General features: G+C 58.5%; 2 protein-coding genes across 6 annotated transcripts in view; one reads left to right on the top strand and one right to left on the bottom strand.

The window, feature by feature from the left end:
• Window positions 1-13,754, bottom strand: GTF2H4 (general transcription factor IIH subunit 4). 2 transcript variants are annotated; one of them, XM_024113303.3, is made up of 14 exons: window positions 13,596-13,754; window positions 9,489-9,622; window positions 8,668-8,772; window positions 7,944-8,075; window positions 7,009-7,105; window positions 5,703-5,791; window positions 5,316-5,424; window positions 5,039-5,107; window positions 4,250-4,333; window positions 3,404-3,536; window positions 2,663-2,793; window positions 2,123-2,170; window positions 1,635-1,713; window positions 1-1,075 (listed from the first exon to the last, which is right to left on the bottom strand). In XM_024113303.3, exons 2-14 carry the CDS (start codon window positions 9,617-9,619, stop codon window positions 903-905), a joined length of 1,380 nt encoding a protein of 459 aa, XP_023969071.2. In that variant the 5' UTR covers window positions 9,620-9,622; window positions 13,596-13,754; the 3' UTR covers window positions 1-902. The 2 variants fall into 2 exon arrangements, with proteins under 2 accessions (XP_023969071.2, XP_005313140.3); XM_005313083.4 differs by having other exon boundaries at window positions 5,316-5,427.
• VARS2 (valyl-tRNA synthetase 2, mitochondrial) overlaps window positions 13,748-20,809 on the top strand; it is a 15,122-nt gene continuing 8,060 nt past the window's right edge. Inside the window, exons 1-19 of one of the 4 annotated variants that reach the window (XM_008176875.4) lie at window positions 13,748-13,877; window positions 14,188-14,543; window positions 15,042-15,123; window positions 15,320-15,420; window positions 15,654-15,775; window positions 15,889-15,955; window positions 16,408-16,505; window positions 16,740-16,821; window positions 16,963-17,082; window positions 17,229-17,340; window positions 17,583-17,671; window positions 18,171-18,261; window positions 18,389-18,516; window positions 18,657-18,760; window positions 18,950-19,031; window positions 19,389-19,465; window positions 19,796-19,883; window positions 20,078-20,183; window positions 20,694-20,764. In XM_008176875.4, coding sequence (XP_008175097.3) covers window positions 14,304-14,543; window positions 15,042-15,123; window positions 15,320-15,420; window positions 15,654-15,775; window positions 15,889-15,955; window positions 16,408-16,505; window positions 16,740-16,821; window positions 16,963-17,082; window positions 17,229-17,340; window positions 17,583-17,671; window positions 18,171-18,261; window positions 18,389-18,516; window positions 18,657-18,760; window positions 18,950-19,031; window positions 19,389-19,465; window positions 19,796-19,883; window positions 20,078-20,183; window positions 20,694-20,764 — 1,860 coding nt within the window. In that variant the 5' untranslated portion in view covers window positions 13,748-13,877; window positions 14,188-14,303. The other 3 variants (XR_006173879.2, XM_024113302.3, XM_042847896.2) reach the window with 3 other exon arrangements.

Raw genomic sequence — 20,809 nt, forward strand, 5'->3', positions numbered from 1 at the left:
TACAAAACTTTCAAATGGGAGCTTTATTCAGTTCTCTCTCAACAGTTACAAAAAACTATTTACAGGTGTTGGGCTGGATTCTCCTGTTCCCCTCGTGTAAATCCAGAGACCCCTGGAGCCAGGGCAGGATGCTGAGCGCAGTGTCAATCCAGGGCCGCCCATCGATGGCAGTAGAGTCAGGGCTGGATTCTGATCCGGTTGGCCAGTGTGAATCCGGTCACTCCAGTTCCGTGCATAGAGTTGCCACTGGAGCAAATCAGGTGTGACTTCAATTTAGTTACTCCAGATTTACACCAGCTGAGAGGGGAATCAGCCTCACTAACGCCAGTGGGGGTATTCATTTACACCCATCGGCAAAAGCAGGGTCAGTCGCTTTGTCTCTGTCCCCTGGCCTAGGGCAGGATTGGAGCTGGTGCCCCCTAGGGGAGAAAGGCCCCAGAGAAATCTCCTCTGGCTGCTGGAAAGCATCAAGGGGTGGGGGGGCATGAGGAGCATAACCCAGCCCTGGATCCCCCCACAGACGTCAAGGTGCAGAAGACCCACACATCTTGGAAGGTGCATCCAACTCCACCCCCAGCCAGGGGTTCTGGGGTGATCAGCAAAGTAGCCCCTCAAAAACTGATGCAGAGGGATGGGACCAGTTAGCCCCCACAGGGGGGATGGGGGGCATGTCATCATGGAACCCCTTTGCTGCTGGAAAGAGATCTGCCAAAGGAGAGATCCAGTTTGGGGGAAAGGGCGTGCAGGGGTGAGGGGGAGGCACTGCAATTTAACCCCTTCTCTGCTGGAGATGCACTGAGCTTCCTGAGTTAACCACTGGACACTCAGTGCAGCAGGATCCCCCCCTGCACCAGATGTCGGGGAGCGGCAGCCCAGTCCTCAGGGCCGGGCACGGGGTCCCCTCAGGAGCTCTGCTTTTGCCTCTTCCAGAAGCGCTTGACGTCGGAGTGGCCGGCGGGTGTCACCACCATGAGGCGCTTGGCGGGGTTCTCGAAGACCAGCACGCCCAGGTCCCGGGCGTGGTTCCGCAGCAGCTCAAAGTCCACCTGGGACAGGAACTGGTTGTAAAGCACGCCTGTATGGGGGGAAAAAGAGGAAGGGATGGAAGGAAAAGTGGGAGACATGGAGAGATGGAAGGAGAGGGAACAGGGTGGAGGAGGCAGGATGGATGGATGGAAGGAAAGGTCGGAGACATGGAGAGATGGAAGGAGAGGGAATGGGGCCAAGGGGGAAGGGATGATGGAAGGAAGGAATAGTGGGAGACGTGGAAGAAGAGGGGGAGACGAGAGAGGGAATAGGGCAGAAAAGAGGAATGATGGATGGATAAAGGGGGGAAAGGGGTGGAGTGGGAGATGAGGATGGAGAGGAGGAGAGATGAATGGAGGAGGAAGAGGAGGCCGAGAGGAGGATGAGGACAGACAGATGGATAAGTAGGAGGGGAAAAAGGAGGGAGGGAAGGATGGAGGGAGAATGAGGCGGGGAAGATGAATGATGGATAAGTGGGATGGAGGAGGGAGATGAAAGGGGGAATGGGGCAGAGAGGGAGGAAAAAACCCATCAGACTCCATCAGGGCACCATCCCTTCCCCTGCTGCTGGCCCCCCCAGTGTCCAGCCCTTCCCCCACGACACTCACCCTCGGAGAAGCGCAGCCGGTCGCGCTCCAGCTCCCAGAGCCGGATCTGATCCGTGATGGTCGGGGGCAGCACGGGGGTCTGCGGGGGGAGCAGGCGAGGAGTCACTCAGCAGCTACTGGTCCCACGACCAATCCCCAGCTCCCAAGGATAGAGACCATCTAGGCACCCATAGGGCCCTGATCTCTATGGTATCTGCCCCTCCCCTCTGCCCACTATGTCTCTGGACCCTCCCCTGTCTCTAACCCCCGTCCTTCACCTGCCCTGCTCCGTCTATGACCTCTGTCTTCTAGCTCAGCCCCTTTCATCTCTGCCCTGACTAGTTCACTCCAGCCCCTAGGAGTTAGGGAAATATTGTCACCAGTGGGGACCCAGGAGTCCTGGCTCCCACCTCCCACCCCACCCTGCTCTAACCCATTAGACTCCACTCCGTTCCCCGAGCTGGGGATAGAACCCAGGAGTCCTGACTCCCAGCCCCCCAGCTCCTCACCTGTCTCAGCATCACAGGGTGTGCCCTGGTCCGTAGGAAGTGGATGATCTGCAGGCAGAGGGGACATTGTAACCGGCCGGCACCCCCTAGCAGCCACCCACAGCCTGTCCCTCCCCCCAGGGCTGGGGTACAACCCCGCCTTGGATGATCCTTCCCCGTAACCAGACTGTCTCGTCGGAGGGGTGAGCGTGGGTCCATATGATGCCTCAGAGACACCCCTCACCCTTCTCTAACTACTAAACACCACTCCCTTTCCAGAGCTGGGGACAAAACCCAGGAGTCCTGGCTCCCAGCGCCCCCTCCTCTAACCCACTAGACCCCACTCCCCTCCCAGAGCTGGGAATAGAACCCAGGAGTCCTGCCTCCCAGTGGGGGTGCAGAGAAAGGGGCTGGGCTATCCAAAGCAGGAAATGTTTGATCCGTTTCTGCCCCCAAGGGGCAAGCTGGGAGCCCCGTTGCTTGGGTTCGGGGCGATCCCGTCCCAGGTCGGAGCCCTCACCGGGTCTCTGTGATCCCATGGCCCCTGCCCCCGGCTCTCACCTGCTCGGCCGTGATGCCGTTGGCGATGGCCTGCTGGACGCTCTCGCGGGTCACGTGGGCCACCACCAGGTTGGGGAAGCGATACTGCATCTCGGAGAACAGTGCGATGAGCGCGATCTGCAGCTCCGAGTCTGGGGCGGGGCGGGGCACAGCAGCGGATAGGAGACAATCAATCAGGTTGTGGTCTTATCTAGGGAAGCCCCGCCCCTTGGAGGCATGGCCAGCACCATCCCATGGAATCAGTGCTCCCCAGGGAGTCATCACCCTTCGCAGCATATGGGGGATCCCACCCATAGATCTCCCTGCATTTACACACTGGGGTCAGGATCACTGACCCTGTGTTGGGGGGGGAACTGAGGCACGGGAAAGGGCATGTGCCCCTCAAGGTCACAGAGATCTGGGAACGGAACCCAGGAGTCCTAACTCCCAGCCCCTGTCTGCTCTGACTCATTAGACCCCACTCCCCTCAGAGCTGGAGATAGAACCCAGGAGTCCTGGCTTCCAGCCACCCCTTCTCTAACCATAAGACCCCACTCCCCTCCCAGAACTGGGGATAGAACCCAGGAGTCCTGACTTTCCCCCCTCCCCCCATGATTCTGGCCTGTGAAGCAGCAGCTGCTGTTCTCATTTACTCCCACACTCCCCTGTGCTGACCTTGGGCTCTGAAGGAAGCTGCAGTGAGGAGGGGATAGGGGGTCGGAGACTAGCCAGGTGGGTGACCCCCGGCCCTTGACCTCTGACCTGTGTACGCATAGACCCTGTAATTGGTCTCTACGACAACGAAGCCCTGGTTGTGGGTGTCCGTGGTGGTGCCGGAGATTCCTGAGGACAAGTTAATGGCCAGGCGGGTGGGGTAATAGCGCCGCGACTTCCTCTGCAAGGGGGGGAACGCAGGGTGTCTGCAGAGACTCTCAACCCTGACCCGCAGCTCCCCCCAGTGCCCTTCAACCCCGACCCACAGCCCCCAGATCTCTCCCAATTCCTCACAGCTCTGCTGGTGCCCCTCAACCCCTACCCGCAGCCCCCTGCTACCCCAGCCCCAACCTCCCCGCACCTCCCCACAGCTCTGCTGGTGCCCCTCTACTCTGACCCACAGTCCCCAGCGCCCCTCAACACCGACCCACAGCCCCCAGATCCCCCCCCCAACTCCCCACAGCTCTGCTGGTGCCCCTCAACCCCGACCCACGGCCCCTGCTAGCCCAACCCCCAGCTTCCCCTAGTGCCCCTCAACCCCGACCCACAGCCTCCAGATTCCCCCCCAGCTCCCCACAGCTCTGCTGGTGCTCCTGAACCCTGACCCGGAGCCCCTACTAGCCCAACCCCCCCCTCCCGCCAACTCCACACACCTCTGTTAGTGCCACTCAATCCCAACCCTCAACCCCCTGCTAGCCCAGCCCTGGGCTCCTCCCACAGCTCTGCTGGTGCCCCCCAATCATGACCCACAGCCCTCCACTAGCCCAGCCCCCACCTCCCCCAACCCTACCTCTGCCAGTGCCCCCCAATTCCAACCCACAGCCCCCTGCTAACCCAGCCCTGGGGTCCCCCCACCCCAGCTCTGCCGGTGCCCCTCAGTCCTTCTCCACATACCTTCCTCTGGAAGACCAGACCAAATTCCCGAAGGTGTTGAAGAAAATTGAGCAGCGAGTCGCTCATTCCCTCCACCGAGTAATCCTGGGAGGGGGCGAAAGCAAAGACCCTTTGTTTCCAGACTTAAGGAAGCCCCAGTGAGGCTCCCATATTATCAATCCCCTGAGAATCGCTCCCCACAGCTCTGCCCTGTCTGATCCTACATGTCCCAGCCAGGGGGCTCCCAGCCCTGCCCCCTTGGGGGGACGATTTCACAGCCCAACACCCATCCGGATTCTCCCCCCACAGCCTGAAATTGACCAGCAGGGTCAATTTCACGCAGCTCCCCTTAACTCCCCTCCTCTCCTCTCAGCAGCAGCAATGTCCCTGTAGATGTTTTCTACCATGTGTTGCAGGAGCAAAAGGAAGGAGGGTCTAGTGGTTCGGGCACTGCGCTGGAGCTCAGGAGATCTGGTCTCAATTCCCTGACTCCCTGCGTGACCTGGAGCAAGCTGCTTCATTGCTCTGTGCCTCAGTTTCCCCAGCTGCGCAATGGGCGCGATACCCTTTCCCTGTGAGGCTCTCCGACGCTATGATTGTAAAAGGGAACGAACAGCCAGCAGGTCTCCCATGTAGAGGTTCATGATAGAACCTACTGTGTTTTCCTTCTGCCTTGTTCAGCTGATCCAAACCCCAGTTAAATCAATTTGCTCAAGAGCAGGGGCCTGGGAGCCAGGACTCCTGGGATCTATCCCCGGCTCTGGGAGGGGAGTGGGGTGTAGTGGTTAGAGCAGGAGGTTCCCCACCTACCTTGCCAAGGGTGGAGAAGCTGAGCTGGAAGAGGAAGGACAGGATCTCCACTAGGTCCATGCCCCGGGTCTGCAGGGGAGACAACGAGGGGTTAAAACAGCCTGGGGGGGGGCACGGATGCAAGAGGCAGAGCTGCTGGGTAGTGGGGAGGTAGTTTGGGGGGGGAGGGGGATAGTGGGGGGAGAAGGGGATTACTCCCGGGGGAGGCAGTGGGGGGCTCTAGGGCCTGGGGGGAGACACAAAGGGGGCAGGCACTGGGGCAGGCAGGAGATCTCACCTCAGCGGACTGCAGGTACTGCAGCATGAAGTACCAGAGCTGGGAGGACGTGTCCAGCAGCAGGAACTGGAAGCCGGCGGAGGTGATGCAGGGGGGCTCTCCGGGTTCGCTGCTGAAGGGGGGCGGGAGAGACAGGGATCAGGACTCAGCACCCCCCGCAACTGCAGGCTGGGTCACTACAGCAGCCACTAGGGGGCAGAGGGGAGCTGGGGGGTCCCTGGCCTGTCCAGCTCTCGGCCTCCTTCCTTAAGTGGCCGGAGAAGGGGGCTGGTTGCAGGGGAAAGGCCCCGCGTCCCATTCTCCCTGCCAAGCCAGTCAGTCCCCAGCCCTGCGGCTGGATCAGAGCCGGCACCCCCGAGAGGGGAAAGACCCCATGTCCCCACTCACCTCTTCATCAGCCCGGCTTGGCTGAGGAGCTGGGCGAGATCCTGGCTGACCGCGGCGCTGGGGGAGCCCACCATGAAATGCAGGATCACCTGGGCCAGCAGGAGATGGACACATGGACGGGTCAGCAACCAGAAACGCTCCAGACACGCACCCCATTTGCAGGTGCTGCCCTTTTCTGCCACCAGAGGGCCTCTCAACCCTGTTCCACTAGGCCAGGGGTGGGCAAACTACAGCCCGCGGGCTGGATCCGGCCCCTCAGGGCTTTGGATCCGGCCTGTGGGATCGCCACCCCCATGGCACTGCTGACCTCGCGCTGCTCCCAGAAGTGGCCGCACCACCTCCCTCCCCTGAAGCTCCCATTGGCCGGGAATGGGGAACTGCGGCCAATGGGAGCTTCAGGGGAGGTACCCACAGTTAAGAGCAGCGCACGGAGCTCTCTGTCCCCCTATGCCCTCCAGGGGCCGTAGGGACATGGTGCCGGCCGCTTCCCAGCCTGCCCTGGCCCTGGCGCACGCCGCTGCTGCGCCAGGCCAGAGCCCGAACCCCTCCTGCACCCCAACCCCCTGCCCTAAGTCCCCTGCCACACCTCGCACCCCTCCTGCACCCCCAACCCCCTGCCCTGAACCCCCTCATATACCCCGCACCCTCCTCTGCCCCAACCCCTTGCCCTGAGCCCCTTCCTGCACACCGTACTCACCCCACACTCCCTCCCGCACCCCAACCCCCTGCCCCGGCCCTGCATACAATTTCCCCACCCAGATGTGGCCCTCGGGCCAAAACGTTGGCCCACCCCTGGACTAGTCAATGGCAAAAATCCCTCCTGAACCCATTGCCACGTCGCCATGCGGTTGTTCCCCAGCCGCCCCACTCCAGAAGTGGCTGCATTTCCGCACAAGGTGAGCAATCCCTGTGCAGTGCTGTGATGCGGCTGTTCTCCAGCGGCCCCACCCCAGAGGTGGCTGCATCTCAGTGTGTGGGTGAAAGGATGTGAAGTACGCAAAGTGCTTTGGGATACTTTGTACTGGCGGTGTTAGGGAAATGTTTATGGCACCCACTTGAGTCAATTGGGGTCTAGTGGTTAGTACAGGGGGGGCTTGAAGCCAGGACTCCTGGGTTCTATCCCCAGCTCTCGGAGGGGGGTGGAATCTAGCAGGTTAGAGCACAGGGATCTGGGGGTCAGAACTCCTGGGTTCTATCTCCAGCTCTCGGAGGGGGGTGGAGTTTAGTGGTTAGAACAGGGTAGTGGCTGAGAGCCTGGACTCCTGGGTTCTCTTGGGGTCAGCACAGGGGGTTTACCAGCACTCACCTCCCATCTCTCCTCGGCATATTTATCCAGCGACGGGACGTCCCGCGCGTGCTTGTCTGGCCCCAGCTGGCTGGTGTCATCGGACCAGGCCTTGCCCCTAGAATCGGGGGCGAGACACAAAATGGATTCGCCAGGGTCAGAACAGGCCACCTGATGGAGCTGTGATCAAATAGGCACCGGCTCTTTAAACCCGCGCCGCGCTGCTGGAGTTACCCAGCCTGGCATGAACACAAGCCTTCTGCTGACTTCACTCAGCAGCAGCGCCACTCAGCAGACACAGGTGTCAACTGCAGGTGACTTTTCCATGGCAACTCGCCCCAGGTTACACAGCAAGGCAGTGGTACAACTGAGGATAGAACCCAGGAGTCCTGACTCCCAGCCCCGCCTGCTCTAACCCACTAGACCCCACTACCCCCAACCTGAGGTATGCATAGAGCCCAGGAATCCTGGTTCCCCAACCCTTCCCCCCAACTCTACCTACTGGACTACACTAAATGACTCTAATTGGCATAGAGACCAGATCTAATTAAGTAACTATTCTGATCTCAGTGATCCATCAGGACTCTTGGGTTCTATCCCCAGATCTGGGAGGGCAGTGGGGTCCAGTGGGTTAGAGCAGGGGGGCTGGGAGCCAGGACTCCTGGGTTCTATTCCCAGTCCTGACAATGATTTGTATTGTAATGAGTGGATCCTGTCCCCTCTCTGTGCTTCAGTTTCCCCCTCCAGACAGCGAGGCTAGTGACTGCCCTTTGGGGGTGCTGCGCTGCTCACGGCTGGGGTTTCCAGGGGGAATCAGGTATCCAGCACTGGCAGTCCAAGGGGTCAGTCAATAGAAGGCAGGCACCTAACTCCCTTAGGAACTCCCAGCCCCACTGCGCAGGGCACCTTGGCATCCATGAGGCTACTTCCCCCCGCCCCCATCCCCAGCTTCTCACCCGCCCAGCAAGGCGATGCGCAGGTTCTCCTTGAAGATGGGGTTCAGGACCAGCCCCTGCAGACCCCCCGGCAGCAGCTGGGTGTGCCAGAGCCGCAGCCCCAGCAGCACGTCGGAGCTCTCCTCCTGCTCCCTGCGGAGGGACCAAAGCGCGAGTGAGCCGAGAGCCTGCAGCCACCTCCAGGCTGCAGGGCAGGGGCTGGGACCCCAGCAGGGGGGGGTCAGGAAGGGATCTGGCAGCATGGGGTGACCACAAACAGTGAGATGCATTATGGGAAGTTTATGACCTCCTCTGGCACTGGTCACTCGATTGGGGAACTGGCTGACCCATGGGATATGGGGCCGTTCTCCTTTAGGGGGTGCGACTCCAATCCTGTTCCAGGGCAGGGGACTGGCTGGCTCAGGGAGGTGGGGAATGGGATACGGGGCCTTTCCCCTCTAGGGGGCGCTGGCTCCATTCTAGCCCCAGGGCAGGGAACTGGCTGGCTTGGGGGGCAAGGAATAGGACACAGGCCTTTCCCCTCTAGGGGGTGTCGACTCCATTCCAGGGCAGGGGGACTGGCTGGCTCAGGGAGGTGGGGAATGGGCCTTTCCCCTCTAGGTGGCGCCAGCCCTGATCCAGCCCCTGGCCAGGGGGACTGGGGAGTGGTGACCCCAGATCAGTATTCAAAGTTCCATCTACCCCACCCAGGCCACTTCAATGGCCCTCCAGCCCCCGGACTCACTTGACGTATTCCTTCTTTACCCACAATGCCACAGCAGCCTGGGGGAGGGGCTGCTCCAGGAAGAGCATCCGCATCACATAGTTCTTGGCCAATCCCGGCAGCTCACTGCAAAATACAAAGCACAAGGACAGGCCCCCAGGGGCGCTCGACAGGACAGCTTGACTAGGGTGCACCTGGGCTAGACACGTCCACGGGTCTGACCTCATCTGGCATGGCAGGGAGGTGGCATACCGGGCTAGATGGGCCCAGGGGTCTGGTCTGGAGTGGTAGGGGAGCCGGCGGGATACTGGGCTAGATGAGCCCAGAGGTCTGGTCTGGAGTGGTAGGGGAGCCGGCGGGATACCGTGCTAGATGGGCCCAGAGGTCTAGTCTGGAGTGGTAGGGGAGCCGGCGGGATACCGTGCTAGATGGGCCCTGGGGTCTGGTCTGGAGTGGTAAGGGAGCAGGCGGGATACCGGGCTAGATGGGCCCAGAGGTCTGGTCTGGAGTGGTAAGGGAGCCGGCGGGATACCGGGCTAGATGGGCCCACAGGTTTGGTGCAGGGTGACAGGATACCAGGCTAGATCCAGGCCGACCATTCCTCCATCTCTCAGAATTAGCCAACGATTACTGATATCTGACCTAAGAAACCTCCCCAATCCCCACCCCTGTATGGGAACCCCAGGCTAGAACAGACCCCATCCAGCCCGAACTCCTCTCTCAGGGCCAAGCCACCCCCTAGTGGACAGTGCTGGAACAATCCTCCCAGTCTGCCCCTTCGCCTCCTCAGACCCAGCCATCCCGCCGGGGGGCCGGGAGGGGGTGTGTGTGAGCCCACGCACCGGAACACAGCCAGGCAGGTGGCGGGGTGGTTGTAGAGCCGATCCAGGATTCCCGGGCTCAGCCCCCGCAGGAATTCGTGCAGGTTCTTGCATTTCAGCTGCACCCTCTGCAGCTTCATCACGGAGTCCATCACCTGGAAGGCAGATCAGGCATGAGCCGAGATCCCGGAAACCCATTGGCCAGGGAAAAATGCACAACTACCCCCTTGGTTGATTTTTGAATACGCTTTAAATGGACACAACTGAACAGACTCTGAGAAACTGCTTCCGGTGTCGAGAGGTTACCCAAGGGCATACAGGGGTTCAGGTTTTAACGAAGCTCAAATGTCACTTCAGCCTCCTGACGTGAGGAATTAAAGTTATGAAAAGATGCTGAAAAATTAAAAATCCCCCTAAGGACCGTGCCACTGAGCTCGGCAAGGACAAATTTCACGGTGATGGAAACTGCAAGGCTGCAGATGGCGTTCGAAGGCAGACGATTGTAGAACACACAGAAAGCGCTGAACATAAAAGGAACAAAAACGAGGCTGAACCCGCCGGGCCATCGACAACAGGAAGGAAACTGCACTGTGAGTGGATCATTCCAGGGTTTTACAACTGTAAATATATCAATAAAACGCAGTGTTCAACGCATACCTAGATATACTGTGGCTCGGGAAACTAGAGTTCACTGTTCCACTGTAATCACAGAAAAACGCCGATTTTTAGGGGAGTTTTTTAAATCGGAGAACGTTGGTGTTTTTATTACAGAAAACTAGGATCCTTGATCATGACAAAGGGGTCTGTGCCAGGTAACCCACCTTTACCCGCCGTGTACTCCGTCTCCCTCTAGTGGCAGAACCCCAGAGAGGTTTTCCGACTTCCCCAGCACCTCTGTGGTCTGGGTTCTGCTCCCTAGCTGGGGTGTGACACTAGCTTGGCTCCACTGCCTTTGTGATTTGTGACTATAGGCTAATCAGAACCAGGCATGAATGGATATTTAGCACCGGCACTTGATGTTGGGAGCTTCAGCTGATAAGCTCCTAGGCCTGATTTCTAAAAGGAGTGTTGTTATATGCATTACGGTAGCAGCCAGATGGGCGGAGCCCAATTGCGTTAGGTGCTGTACACACACACAAGCGGCTCCAAAGAGCTGACAATCTAGGGGCACTGGTTTGTTATTATTTATTATCTGTAGTCCGGTAGCACCTAGGAGCCCAAACATAAACCAGACCCTACAGTGCCAGGTGCTGCACAAACATAGAAGAAAAAGACGGTCTCTGCCCCATGGAGCCGACAATCTAAGCATAAGAGAAGAAACAGACAGGCAGGGAGCACATGGGAACAATGAGACAGCGTCGCTCAGCAGCTGTAGCGCACCAGCAGCCAAATGATTAGAGGTGTGACAAAGTGGGCATATTCCATGGTCTTGATTAAGTCAACGTCTGTGCCTCAGTTTCCCTCTATACTTTGCACTGCTGCTGAATGGGGGCAAAAGGGTTACGTCTGCTCTTGGGGCAGAACAGGACACACAAGGAACGTGTGTCGTCTGGCTGTCTGGGGCGGACTGAAGGGGTCGTTAAAGGCTGACCCAGATCAGTGGAAAACCCAAGATGATGATGGAAGCCACGACAGGGAGGGGGATGAGGAGCCGGCTTTCGGGAGAGGCCGGGCTGCTCTCACCTGGGACCGGGAGAAGGACTGGATTGGAGTTCACAGCAGCCTGGCCAGATGGATTATGTCTTAACCTTCATTGACTAGAAGTCCTTAGGTTAGGACTGGTGCAATCACTAAACCCTGCTCCAGTTCGAAAAGGCTGCCGGGTATCCCTGCAAACATGGGCTGGAGTGCACTGGTCCCTAGAGACGGTGCAAGTCTCTACCAGGAGTCTAGCTGGGCAGAGCTCAGAGGATGAAGCAGGACGGCTGTAGCCCAGAGGTTCAGTCTCGGAGGAAGAGTTGGACCCCTTGGCGGTCTGGCCCACTGACAGGCTTCCTCCAAGGACTGGGTAAAAGCTGGGGGCGTAGCACTGACACGGTGGATCTGAGGCAGCAGGGGTCATGCCCGAGGAGAGCGTGAAGAAGGGCTATGAAGGCGGACGACAGGGGAGCTCTGTGGGCGTGGATGGGGCGCTCCTCCCCAGCGCAAGGGGCAGTGGGGGAGGAAGCACAAAGGGGCCGGTCCGAAAAATGTACCAAGCAATGGAGGCTTGGATCGAGTGCTGACCGCAGGCCAGAGCTGAGATCTCCATGGGGAATAAGAGATTAGGTGGGGCTAGGCTGGGGTTCTCACAACACATTTTTGGTGGCCTCAGAATGCGGCCACCAACTCTTGCTGGTGGCCACTCTGACAATTTTTCCTAAAATACTTAATTAACTTTAGGAAAAACAAATACATATGCACAGATACACATCCAAATCATGGTAATTTATTTATGTAGGAAATTTTTTTGCACACTCAATAATAAAAATAACGTACAGTTGGATCTATTCTCTACTGGACCTACACAGAACAGAAACACGAATAAGGTGTTTTGCACATTCTTGTCTTTTTGTGCTGTTTCTTTCGTTTTGTTTTGTTTTGGTTGCCTTTTTTTTTTTAATAAAGACTTGCTAGCTAGTAAGTCTGTTCCTATGAAAAGTGCTGTATGTTTGTTAATACCTCTCTCCATAGCAGCAGACTTGCTAGCTAGCCTGGAGGCTGTGAAAAGCGCTAACAACAAACATACAAATATCAATTCTCAAGGCAGACTTACCCAGCCCTGGATGGGGAGGGGGGCAGGGAGACAGCGGGGGCCAGGGGAGATGGATGGGGGGCTGGAAAGGCAGCAGGGGGGTGAGCCAAAGGTTGGCACCTGCTGCCCCGCAGCCAGGGTCCAGGGCTGGAGCCCGAAGCCTGAGCCTCACCACTCCTGGGCAGGTGGGGAACTCACCAGTTGCCGGCTCCCCTGGCGTTTGTGGCTCCAGAGAGGGGCAGGGCCCAACCCCTGCTGGTGGTCCCGGGGGAAGGCCCAACACTTTGCACCCGCTAGTCACCGCCCAGCAGGCTGTGGCCGCAAGAAAAGCCCTGGGGGGGGCCGCATTTGAGAAATGGGAGCTAGGCGGTGAATGGCATTGGAGGTGAGGCAGCGAGGCCTAGTGGACAGACACTCCAGAGAACTAAGTTCTAGTCCTGGCTCTGTCACGGGACCTTGGGCAGGCCACCACTTTGTGCCTCAGTTTCCCCCAACCAGAAAAATGGGGATTGTTGTAGAGCAGGGGTCGGCAACCTTACAGAAGTGGTGTGCCGAGTCTTCATTGATTCACTCCGATTTAAGGTTTTGTGTACCAGTCATACATTGTAACATTTTTAGAAGCTCTCTTTCTATAAGTCTATAATATAGAACTAAACTATTGTATGTAATGTAAATAAGGTTTTTAAAATGTTTAAGAAGCTTCATTTAAAAAATAAATTAAAATACAGAGCTCCCCCGGACCGGTGGCCAGGAGCTGGGCAGTGTGAGTGCCACTGAAAATCAGCTCGCATGCCGCCTTTGACACGCGTGCCATAAGTTGCCTACCCCTGTCGTAGAGTCATAGAAATCTAGGGCCGGAAGGGACTTCAGGAGGTCATCCAGCCTAGTCCCCTAACCTCCTTTGTACAAGGCCTTGAGATCTGCGTAAGGGATCCCTCCCCCCAATTCCCTCCTTCTACAGCAAAGTGCCCCCTCTTCCCCCCCACAAACACCTTACCAACCCCCCAATTCACCCCTGCCCCCCCAGTTTCCAAGCCATCCAAACCCCCCAACCCAACACCACAGCTGGGAAGGAGGCTGCTGCTGATCCACCCCCAGCCCCCCAGGTATCCCCCCATTACCTAGCAATGCCCCAATCCACCTCAGGGGTTCCCCATTCTGCCCCCTCACTTCCCTAGAAATCGCCCCACTGCCCCACCCTGCTACTAGAGGGGAGTCCTCTCTGCCCCCATCTATATCCCTAGGGTCCGCCCTCCTCTCCCCTCTCTGCCCTCCCCCTCCCCCCAGGGGTCCCCTCTTTGCCCCCACCCTCCCCACAAGGACTCACTCCCTGCCCCCCAACTCCCCCCCCCTCGGGGTTCCCCTCTCTCTCCCCCCAGCCCAGGGGAACCCACCTTCTCTCACGCCTGGGCAGCTGCCCCAGAGATAAAAGGCCGCGGGCTCCCTCGAGTCCCCCGCCCGCGGCTCCATGCGCAGCCACCCACCCCCGGCCAGATCAGCTCAGCCCTCCAGCTTCCCATCATGCACCTCACCCCGCCCCCCATCATGTGGCGATGGGGAGGAAATGAGCAAAGCGCCTGGGCCCCGCCTTTCTCCGCTGATTGGCGGGCGCGGGTGACGTCACAATTGCCGGGTAGAGGGTTGCGGGGCTCGAAGTTGCAACGTGAGGACAAGGGGTGAGAGCAGGAGGGGCCGGGGTCTGGTGGGTTAGAGCAGGGGGGCGGGAGCCAGGACTCCTGGGTTCTCCCCAAAGCGGGGAGGGGCTGGGAGCCAGGACTCCTGGGTTCTCTCCCCAGCGCGGGGAGGGGCGGGAGCCAGGACTCCTGGGTTCTCCCCAGCGCGGGGAGGAGAAGGGGGCGGGGCTGGGAGCCAGGACTCCTGGGTTCTCTCCCCAGCGCGGGAAGGGGAGTGGGGATCCAGGCCACTGGAGGCAGATGGCACCGGTCCCTGTGTCTCAAGTCCTGCCCCCTTAACTTTGCCCTGCAGGTCCCCTCCCCAGCACCATGTCACCCCCGTGCCAGCACCGGTGTGGGGTGTGAGCTGCCAGGAGACGGGGACTCCCCCACCATCCAGCTGGCAATCAGAACCACCCACGCCTGGACATGGCACCAAACTGGATCCGATCCGGCACCGGTCGGACTCTGAGCTCCCTCCGCCAGCTGCTGCTCCAGGCTGGGCCCCGGCACGTCCCCTGCGGGCGGAGAACCTCCTCCCAGGCTAGCAAATCCGACCCTGAGGGGCTGGGGCGGAAAATGACCCAGCTCAAGAACAAGGCAGAGAAGCGGAGGAGGCAGCGTGAGAGGTTGGAGTCCATTGAAGCCGGAGTGGCCCGGAGGCAGGAGGTAAGGGGTGCTCTCCCCTGGCAGTCAGTGCTGACCCCAATGCCCTGTCTCTAGTGAAACTAAACAGCCCCTTTTAACTCCAGGAGAGGACATTATTTTTCCTTTTCTGTGACCCTGCTTTGCAGAGTTGCTGTGCGCCATCTATGCAACTGCCCCACCCCAGAAGTGGCTGCATTTCAGCACCGTGAGAGAAATCCCTGTACACCGTTGCTGTGGACTGTTTTCCCCTAGCAGCTCCACCCCAGAGGCGGCTGCATTTCAGTGCTACAAGATCAATCCCTGTGCAGTGTTGCTGGGGGTTTTTACCCAGCTGCCTCACCCAAGAGGTGGCTGCATTTCAGTTCAGACTGACCTCCCCTATAAATCTCCTCTGTGATAAATGACACAGGTTAAATATCTATTATTCTGTAGTATGGCAGGTCTAATATGTGATTGTCCCCAGTATGGAGCCTGGTTCACATACCAGCATCTTCTTGGGTGTGTTTGGTTTTTCCCCAGGTACCTCAGGGGCAGGCTAAGGCGTGGACTCCAAAAGACGTGGTTCTGTACAACATCCCAACGGCCGCCGGTCAGAAGAAAGGTATGATGGGAAAATATAACCCCTCATGGATCCCTCTGCTCCACAGCTGGCGTGAGAGTGTTCTGTGCAGGGTCCATCCGTCCGAAGCCTCGCTGTGTCTCTCCAGCCCCTAGGCCAGGCACTGCCCCCGCCCCTATAGACACTTTGTTAGGGGCCTCTCTGTTCGTGGCTAACCGTATGCTGGGTCTCTCCCTAGACACTTCCGTGCCCCTGCCGGCCTCTTACAGCCCCCGCTACGTGGAAGCCGCGTGGTATGGGTGGTGGGAGAAGGAAGGATTCTTCAAACCTGAATATCAGGTAAAAACATCCGATGGAATCAGAGTCCTACCCTTGACATGGGTGGTGATAGGGCTCAAAGCTGCATTTGGGGGTGCTGTGTTGCAGGGAGCAGGGTGGGGGGCTCAGCAGGGGGCACACTCCCCTTACAGTGTTGACCCCAATGCCCCTAGGGGGTACTGTGCTGCAGGGAGTGGGGCGGGGAGGTCAGCAGGGGGCGCTGTGGTGCTTAAAACACCCTCTCTGTGTCTCAGAGCCGGCAGCCCCATGGGAAACCAGAAATCTTCTCCCTCTGCATCCCCCCGCCCAACGTCACGGGGTCCTTGCACCTGGGCCATGCCCTCACGGTAGCCATCGAGGACTCGCTGGTGCGATGGTGAGTAGGGGCTCGGAGGGGTGGGGAATGGGCTATGGGGCCTTTCCCCTCTGGCCCCGGGGCGGGCTGTGGCACACAGGGCCTGGCTGGTGACTCTCCGACTTGTGTTGCAGGCGTAGGATGCAGGGCTTCCAGGTGCTGTGGGTGCCGGGATCGGATCATGCCGGAATCGCCACTCAGGTGAGACCAGAGGGGAGAGGGCGCATCTACACTGCTGGGGCTCCAGCACCTCCCCGAGCAGCCGCAGAGAGGGTGACGGAAGCATTAATCCGCTGGCTTGGCTGCGTCTGCATGAGGGGTCAGATCGGCAGAGCTACAGTGCTCCGGGGCGTGGGATTTTCACACCCCTGAGTGATGGAGCTAGGTCAGCTGAAATTCTAAGTGTAGGTCGGGCTATGGTGGGTGTGTGCTGGAGGGAATCAACACTGCGCGTGGCGCTGAATTGCAGCCGCCTCTGGGCTGAGGCAGCGGGGGGGAACAGCCAACAGCAACGCTGCGCAGGGATGGCTCTTGTAGCACTGAAATGCAGCCACCTCTGGGGTAGGGCAGCTGGGGGTCTCGTGCTGCATGTGTGTGTTCCTGCTCTGTGTGTGTCTCCTTCCCTCTGGTGACTCTCCCATCTCCCCTGGCAGGCGGTGGTGGAGCGCAAGCTCTGGAAGGAGCGGGGCGCCCTGCGGCAGGACCTGACGCGAGGGGAATTCCTGGCTGAGGTCTGGAAATGGAAAGAGGAGTGAGTGCGGCTGTGGAGTCGCCTGCCTGAGTCACTGCTGGGCTTGGTGGGGGCAATAGGGGGCGCTGGGCTACAGAGAGCGAGACGGGCTCAGTGGGGGGTGCTGGTCCCTGGCAGTCAGTGCTGGCTCCAGTGCCCCTGTTTGGCGCTAGGGGGCGCTGTGCTGCAGGGAGCCAGGCTGGCACTGTCCCCTGGCAGTCAGTGCTATAAATCAATGTTTCTTTCTCTGCCCAGGAAAGGGGATGAGATTTTCCGACAGCTCAAGGCTCTGGGGGCATCTCTGGATTGGGACCGACTCTGCTTCACCATGGACGCTGTGAGTGTCTGACGTGCAAACATGTGACTGTTCGTGACCCAGGACTCCTGGGTTCTCTCCCCAGCTCTGGGAGGGGGGTGGGGTTTCTCTGGTTGGTCCTGGGATATGCCCATGCGAATGCCATTCCCTTCGCCCACACAGGGGTTCTCAGCGGCCGTGGCAGAGGCGTTCATGCGATTGCACGAGGACGGGCTGGTGTACCGCGACCGGCGCCTGGTGAATTGGTCGTGCGCCCTGCGCTCCGCCATCTCCGACGTGGAGGTGAGTGTGTGGTCTGGGGGGCAGCACTGGGGATTGGGGGTGGGTTGTATCTTGGAGGGCTGTAGTTGGAGGAAAGCAATGTGGTTCTTCTCCCCCCCACACCCCTGCTTCCCCCTGAGTCTCGTGACACAGTCTCTCTCTGGCAGGTGGAGACCCGGCAGCTCCAGGGTCGGACTGTGCTCCCTGTGCCCGGCTGCCCGGCCCCGGTGCCCTTTGGAGTGATGTTCACCTTTGCCTACAAAGTGGATGGACAGGAGGGTGAGTTCCCAAGCTCTGTACAGGTGGGGACAACAGGTGCTCCCCAGCTACCCCACCCTAGAGGTGGCTGCATCTCAGTGCTGGGTGAGCAATCCACATGCTATATTGCTGTGTGACTCTTCCCCAGCGACCCCACCCCAGAGGTGGCTGTTTTTTTGTTTGTTTTTTCATGGTAATAATTCAGCCCCATAAAGTCACCCTCTTTCTGTCTCTCCCTTGCCCTGTCTCTGTGTCGGGGGAAGACGAGGAGCTCCCTGTGGCCACCACCCGCCCGGAGACGATGCTGGGGGACATGGCTGTGGCCGTCCATCCCGACGACCCACGGTTCACAGTAAGGGACGGAGAGGAGGGGTGTCTGGGATGAAGGGGGCAGGGTGTCTCGTAGGTGAGAGGTCATCTCCATGGAGACAGGGTGGAGCCACTTTGGGGCAGAGGAGAATAAGTTGTCTCTTTGGAGAAGGGGGCAGGGTTTTGGGGGAAGGCGGCGTCCTCTCCATGATGACAGGGATTGGGTCTCATGGGGTAGAAGGGTGAAGTCATCTCCATGGAGACAGACTGGTGTCTCCTGCGAGACAGGGGAAGGGTCTCTTTGGGGGAAGAAGGGGGCTCATCGCTGTGGAGAAGGGGGTGTGGTCTCATGGGGAGGAAGGCAGAGTCATCACTATGGAGATTGTCATCTCTGGGGTCGGGGCAGGCTCTCTGCAAGAGAAGGGAGGGTCATTGCCATGGATTTGGGAGGTGGGGTATCCATGGAGTTTAAAATGGGGGATCACTGGAAGTGTCTGGGCATAATGGATCTTGGCTTTGCTTCTCCCTTTTTATTTTGACAGCACCTGCACGGCAAGCGGCTCCAGCACCCATTCACTGGGCGCCTCCTGGCCATCATCACGGACCCCCTGGTGGAGCGAGACCTGGGCACAGGTAAGCACCAGGCCCCTCAGCCCTATCAGGTCTCTGAGTCGGGCACTGGCTGGACAGTGGCTGTATTGGTGTCACTAGTGGGATCCAGGTCTTAGAGGTTCTTTCCTCTCCACCGTGCCCCCTGCAGGAGCCGTGAAGGTGACGCCGGCGCACAGCCATGCCGACTACGAACTGGGCAAGCACCATGGGCTGCCCCTGGTCTCTGTGATCGGGGAGGATGGGGCCATGACAGCTGAGTGTGGAGACTGGCTCCAGGTAATTACACCCCTCAGTCCTGACCCACAACCCCCTGCTGTCCTAGCCCTGGACTCCCTCCCCCCCCTCAGCTCTGCTTGTGCCCCTCAGTCCCAACCCACAGCCCCTCTGCTTTACTCTACTGCTCTGTTCCTTTCTAGGGCTTGAATCGCTTTGTGGCTCGTGAGAAAGTGGTGTCTGCTTTGAAGGAGAGAGGCCTGTACCGGGGTATGAAGGATCATGCCATGGCGCTGCCCCTCTGCAGGTAGTACACCCCCTTGCCAATGGAGGATGGAGCTGGGGAGTGAAGGGGGTTCAGTAGGGGGCGCTCTCCCCTTGCTGTCAGTGTTAGCCCCAATGCCCCAGTGTGGAGGAAGGGGGCGCTGTGCTGTTGGGAGCGGGTAGGAAGTTCCAGGATATTACAAATAAATCTATTTCTCTTTTCATCCTACAGTCGCTCCGGAGACGTGGTTGAGAACCTGCTGAAGAGCCAGTGGTTTCTCCGCTGTGAGGAAATGGCCCAGAGAGCCCTGGAGGTGAGGGGTCCCCTAATGGCAGCTCCCGCATGGTCACCGCTCAGCACAGGGAGTCCTGACTCCCAGCCTTCCCCTGCTTTAACCACTAGTTCACCTGACTTTGATTTAAGCCGTGATGGTGCCTCCATATTGGACTGCATAAATCCCTGAAGCATAGGCTGTAAGAGTTAATCTTCCTCTGGATGGGTCTTACATAAGAATCTCCTGATGGTGTTTGGTGGCAGGAGTGGGATACAGGATTCTCTCCTGAGAACTTCCCTAGTTCTGTGGGCTGTAGTGCAGCTTGGTCTGTCTGCCCTCTTGGAGGTTCTGCTGTCCAAGCCAGGTTTGCTTATCAGTCTCTGTCTCGCCCCTCAGGCTGTGGAGTCAGGGCGTCTGAAACTCACCCCGAAATTTCATGAGAAGAACTGGAGGACGTGGCTGTCCAACATCAGGTGAGGGGAGTTCTGCACCGCACTATCATTAGACCCTCTTCCCCTCTCCAGAGCTGCAGATAGAACTCAGGCGTCCTGGTGTCCAGCCCTACCTGCTGTAACCCACTAGACCCCGTTTCTCTCCCAGCGTGGGGATAGAACCCAGGAGTCCTGACTGCCTGACTGACTATGAGCAACCCAATAATAACAAACGGGCATGTCAACAATTCAATGGGGAAGGCTGGCTCCTTAGCTCAATCTGGAATGGCTCTCTATCGCCCCTTGTGGCTAACTGGGTAACTGGCATTAAACAAAATAATCTTATTGGCTTTATTATTTGCTTTATTGTAGCGATTGGTGCATTTCCCGACAGCTGTGGTGGGGCCATCAGATTCCAGCCTATCAGGTCTCTGTCTCAGGGTCTTGTGACTTAGGCAAGGTGAGCTATTTGCTTATCTGGAATGTTATTGGCTGTGGGGGGAAGCTCCTGGCTATGCCAGCCCCAGCCTCTCCCAGCAGGGGTCGCTGAGGGGAGTGGGGCAGGGACGCTGGCTGTTGGGGGAGCTCCTAGCTACTCAACAGGGGGCACTTTAGCTAGCTAACTTGCATCTCTTGTCACGCGTTTATTAACAGGATGGGAGTGATGCATTGTGGGTTGTGGGCAGGACAGAGGCAGAAGCCCGCAGAAAAGCATCATGGATTTTGAAGAAACCGGAAGAGGAAATGGAGCTGGTGAGAGGTAAAGAGAAGGGGTTTCTAGGGGGTGACTCTGGCAAGAAAGGAGGGGGTAAAGCCTCAAGTAAAAAATGGGGCAAAGCCCTAGAGCTTCTCACTCCCCCCGTGCACTCACTTTTCACCCCTGTCTGCTTCAGGACCTACTTTTGGTGTCTAAAGTGGGATACACAAAATGTCAACTATTTGCATAGGCTGTTACCCAGAATACTTGGCTTGTGCCAGAGCAGGCCTTGGTGTCCCCATTCTGGAATGGGGGGGGATGCCCTGTAATGTTGGGGGTGCTCCTGAGGGCAAAGAACCCCGGAGTTGTTTTCTGTAGTGACCCCAACTTGTTTCAGACCCAGGGAAATTGGGGTAGTGCCCTACTCTAAGGAAGGCAGACGAGACCATGCAGAGATAAAGGAAAATACTCAATCCTGTGGAAGTCGTTTATTATTGTAGGGTCCCCAGCATGCTGCCTCCTTGGCTAACCTACCAAGCAGCTCATCGGCCGATGCTCTGTTTGTGTCTCCAGATGCTGATGTCCTGGATACCTGGTTCTCTTCTGCTCTCTTCCCCTTCGCCGCGCTGGGCTGGCCCCGTAAGGTGAGCGACACAGAGAGCAAAGGGGACAGGCGGGATGCCGGGCTG

This window comes from Chrysemys picta, chromosome 12 (assembly GCF_011386835.1).
Source record: "Chrysemys picta bellii isolate R12L10 chromosome 12, ASM1138683v2, whole genome shotgun sequence".
NCBI lineage: Eukaryota > Metazoa > Chordata > Testudines > Emydidae > Chrysemys > Chrysemys picta.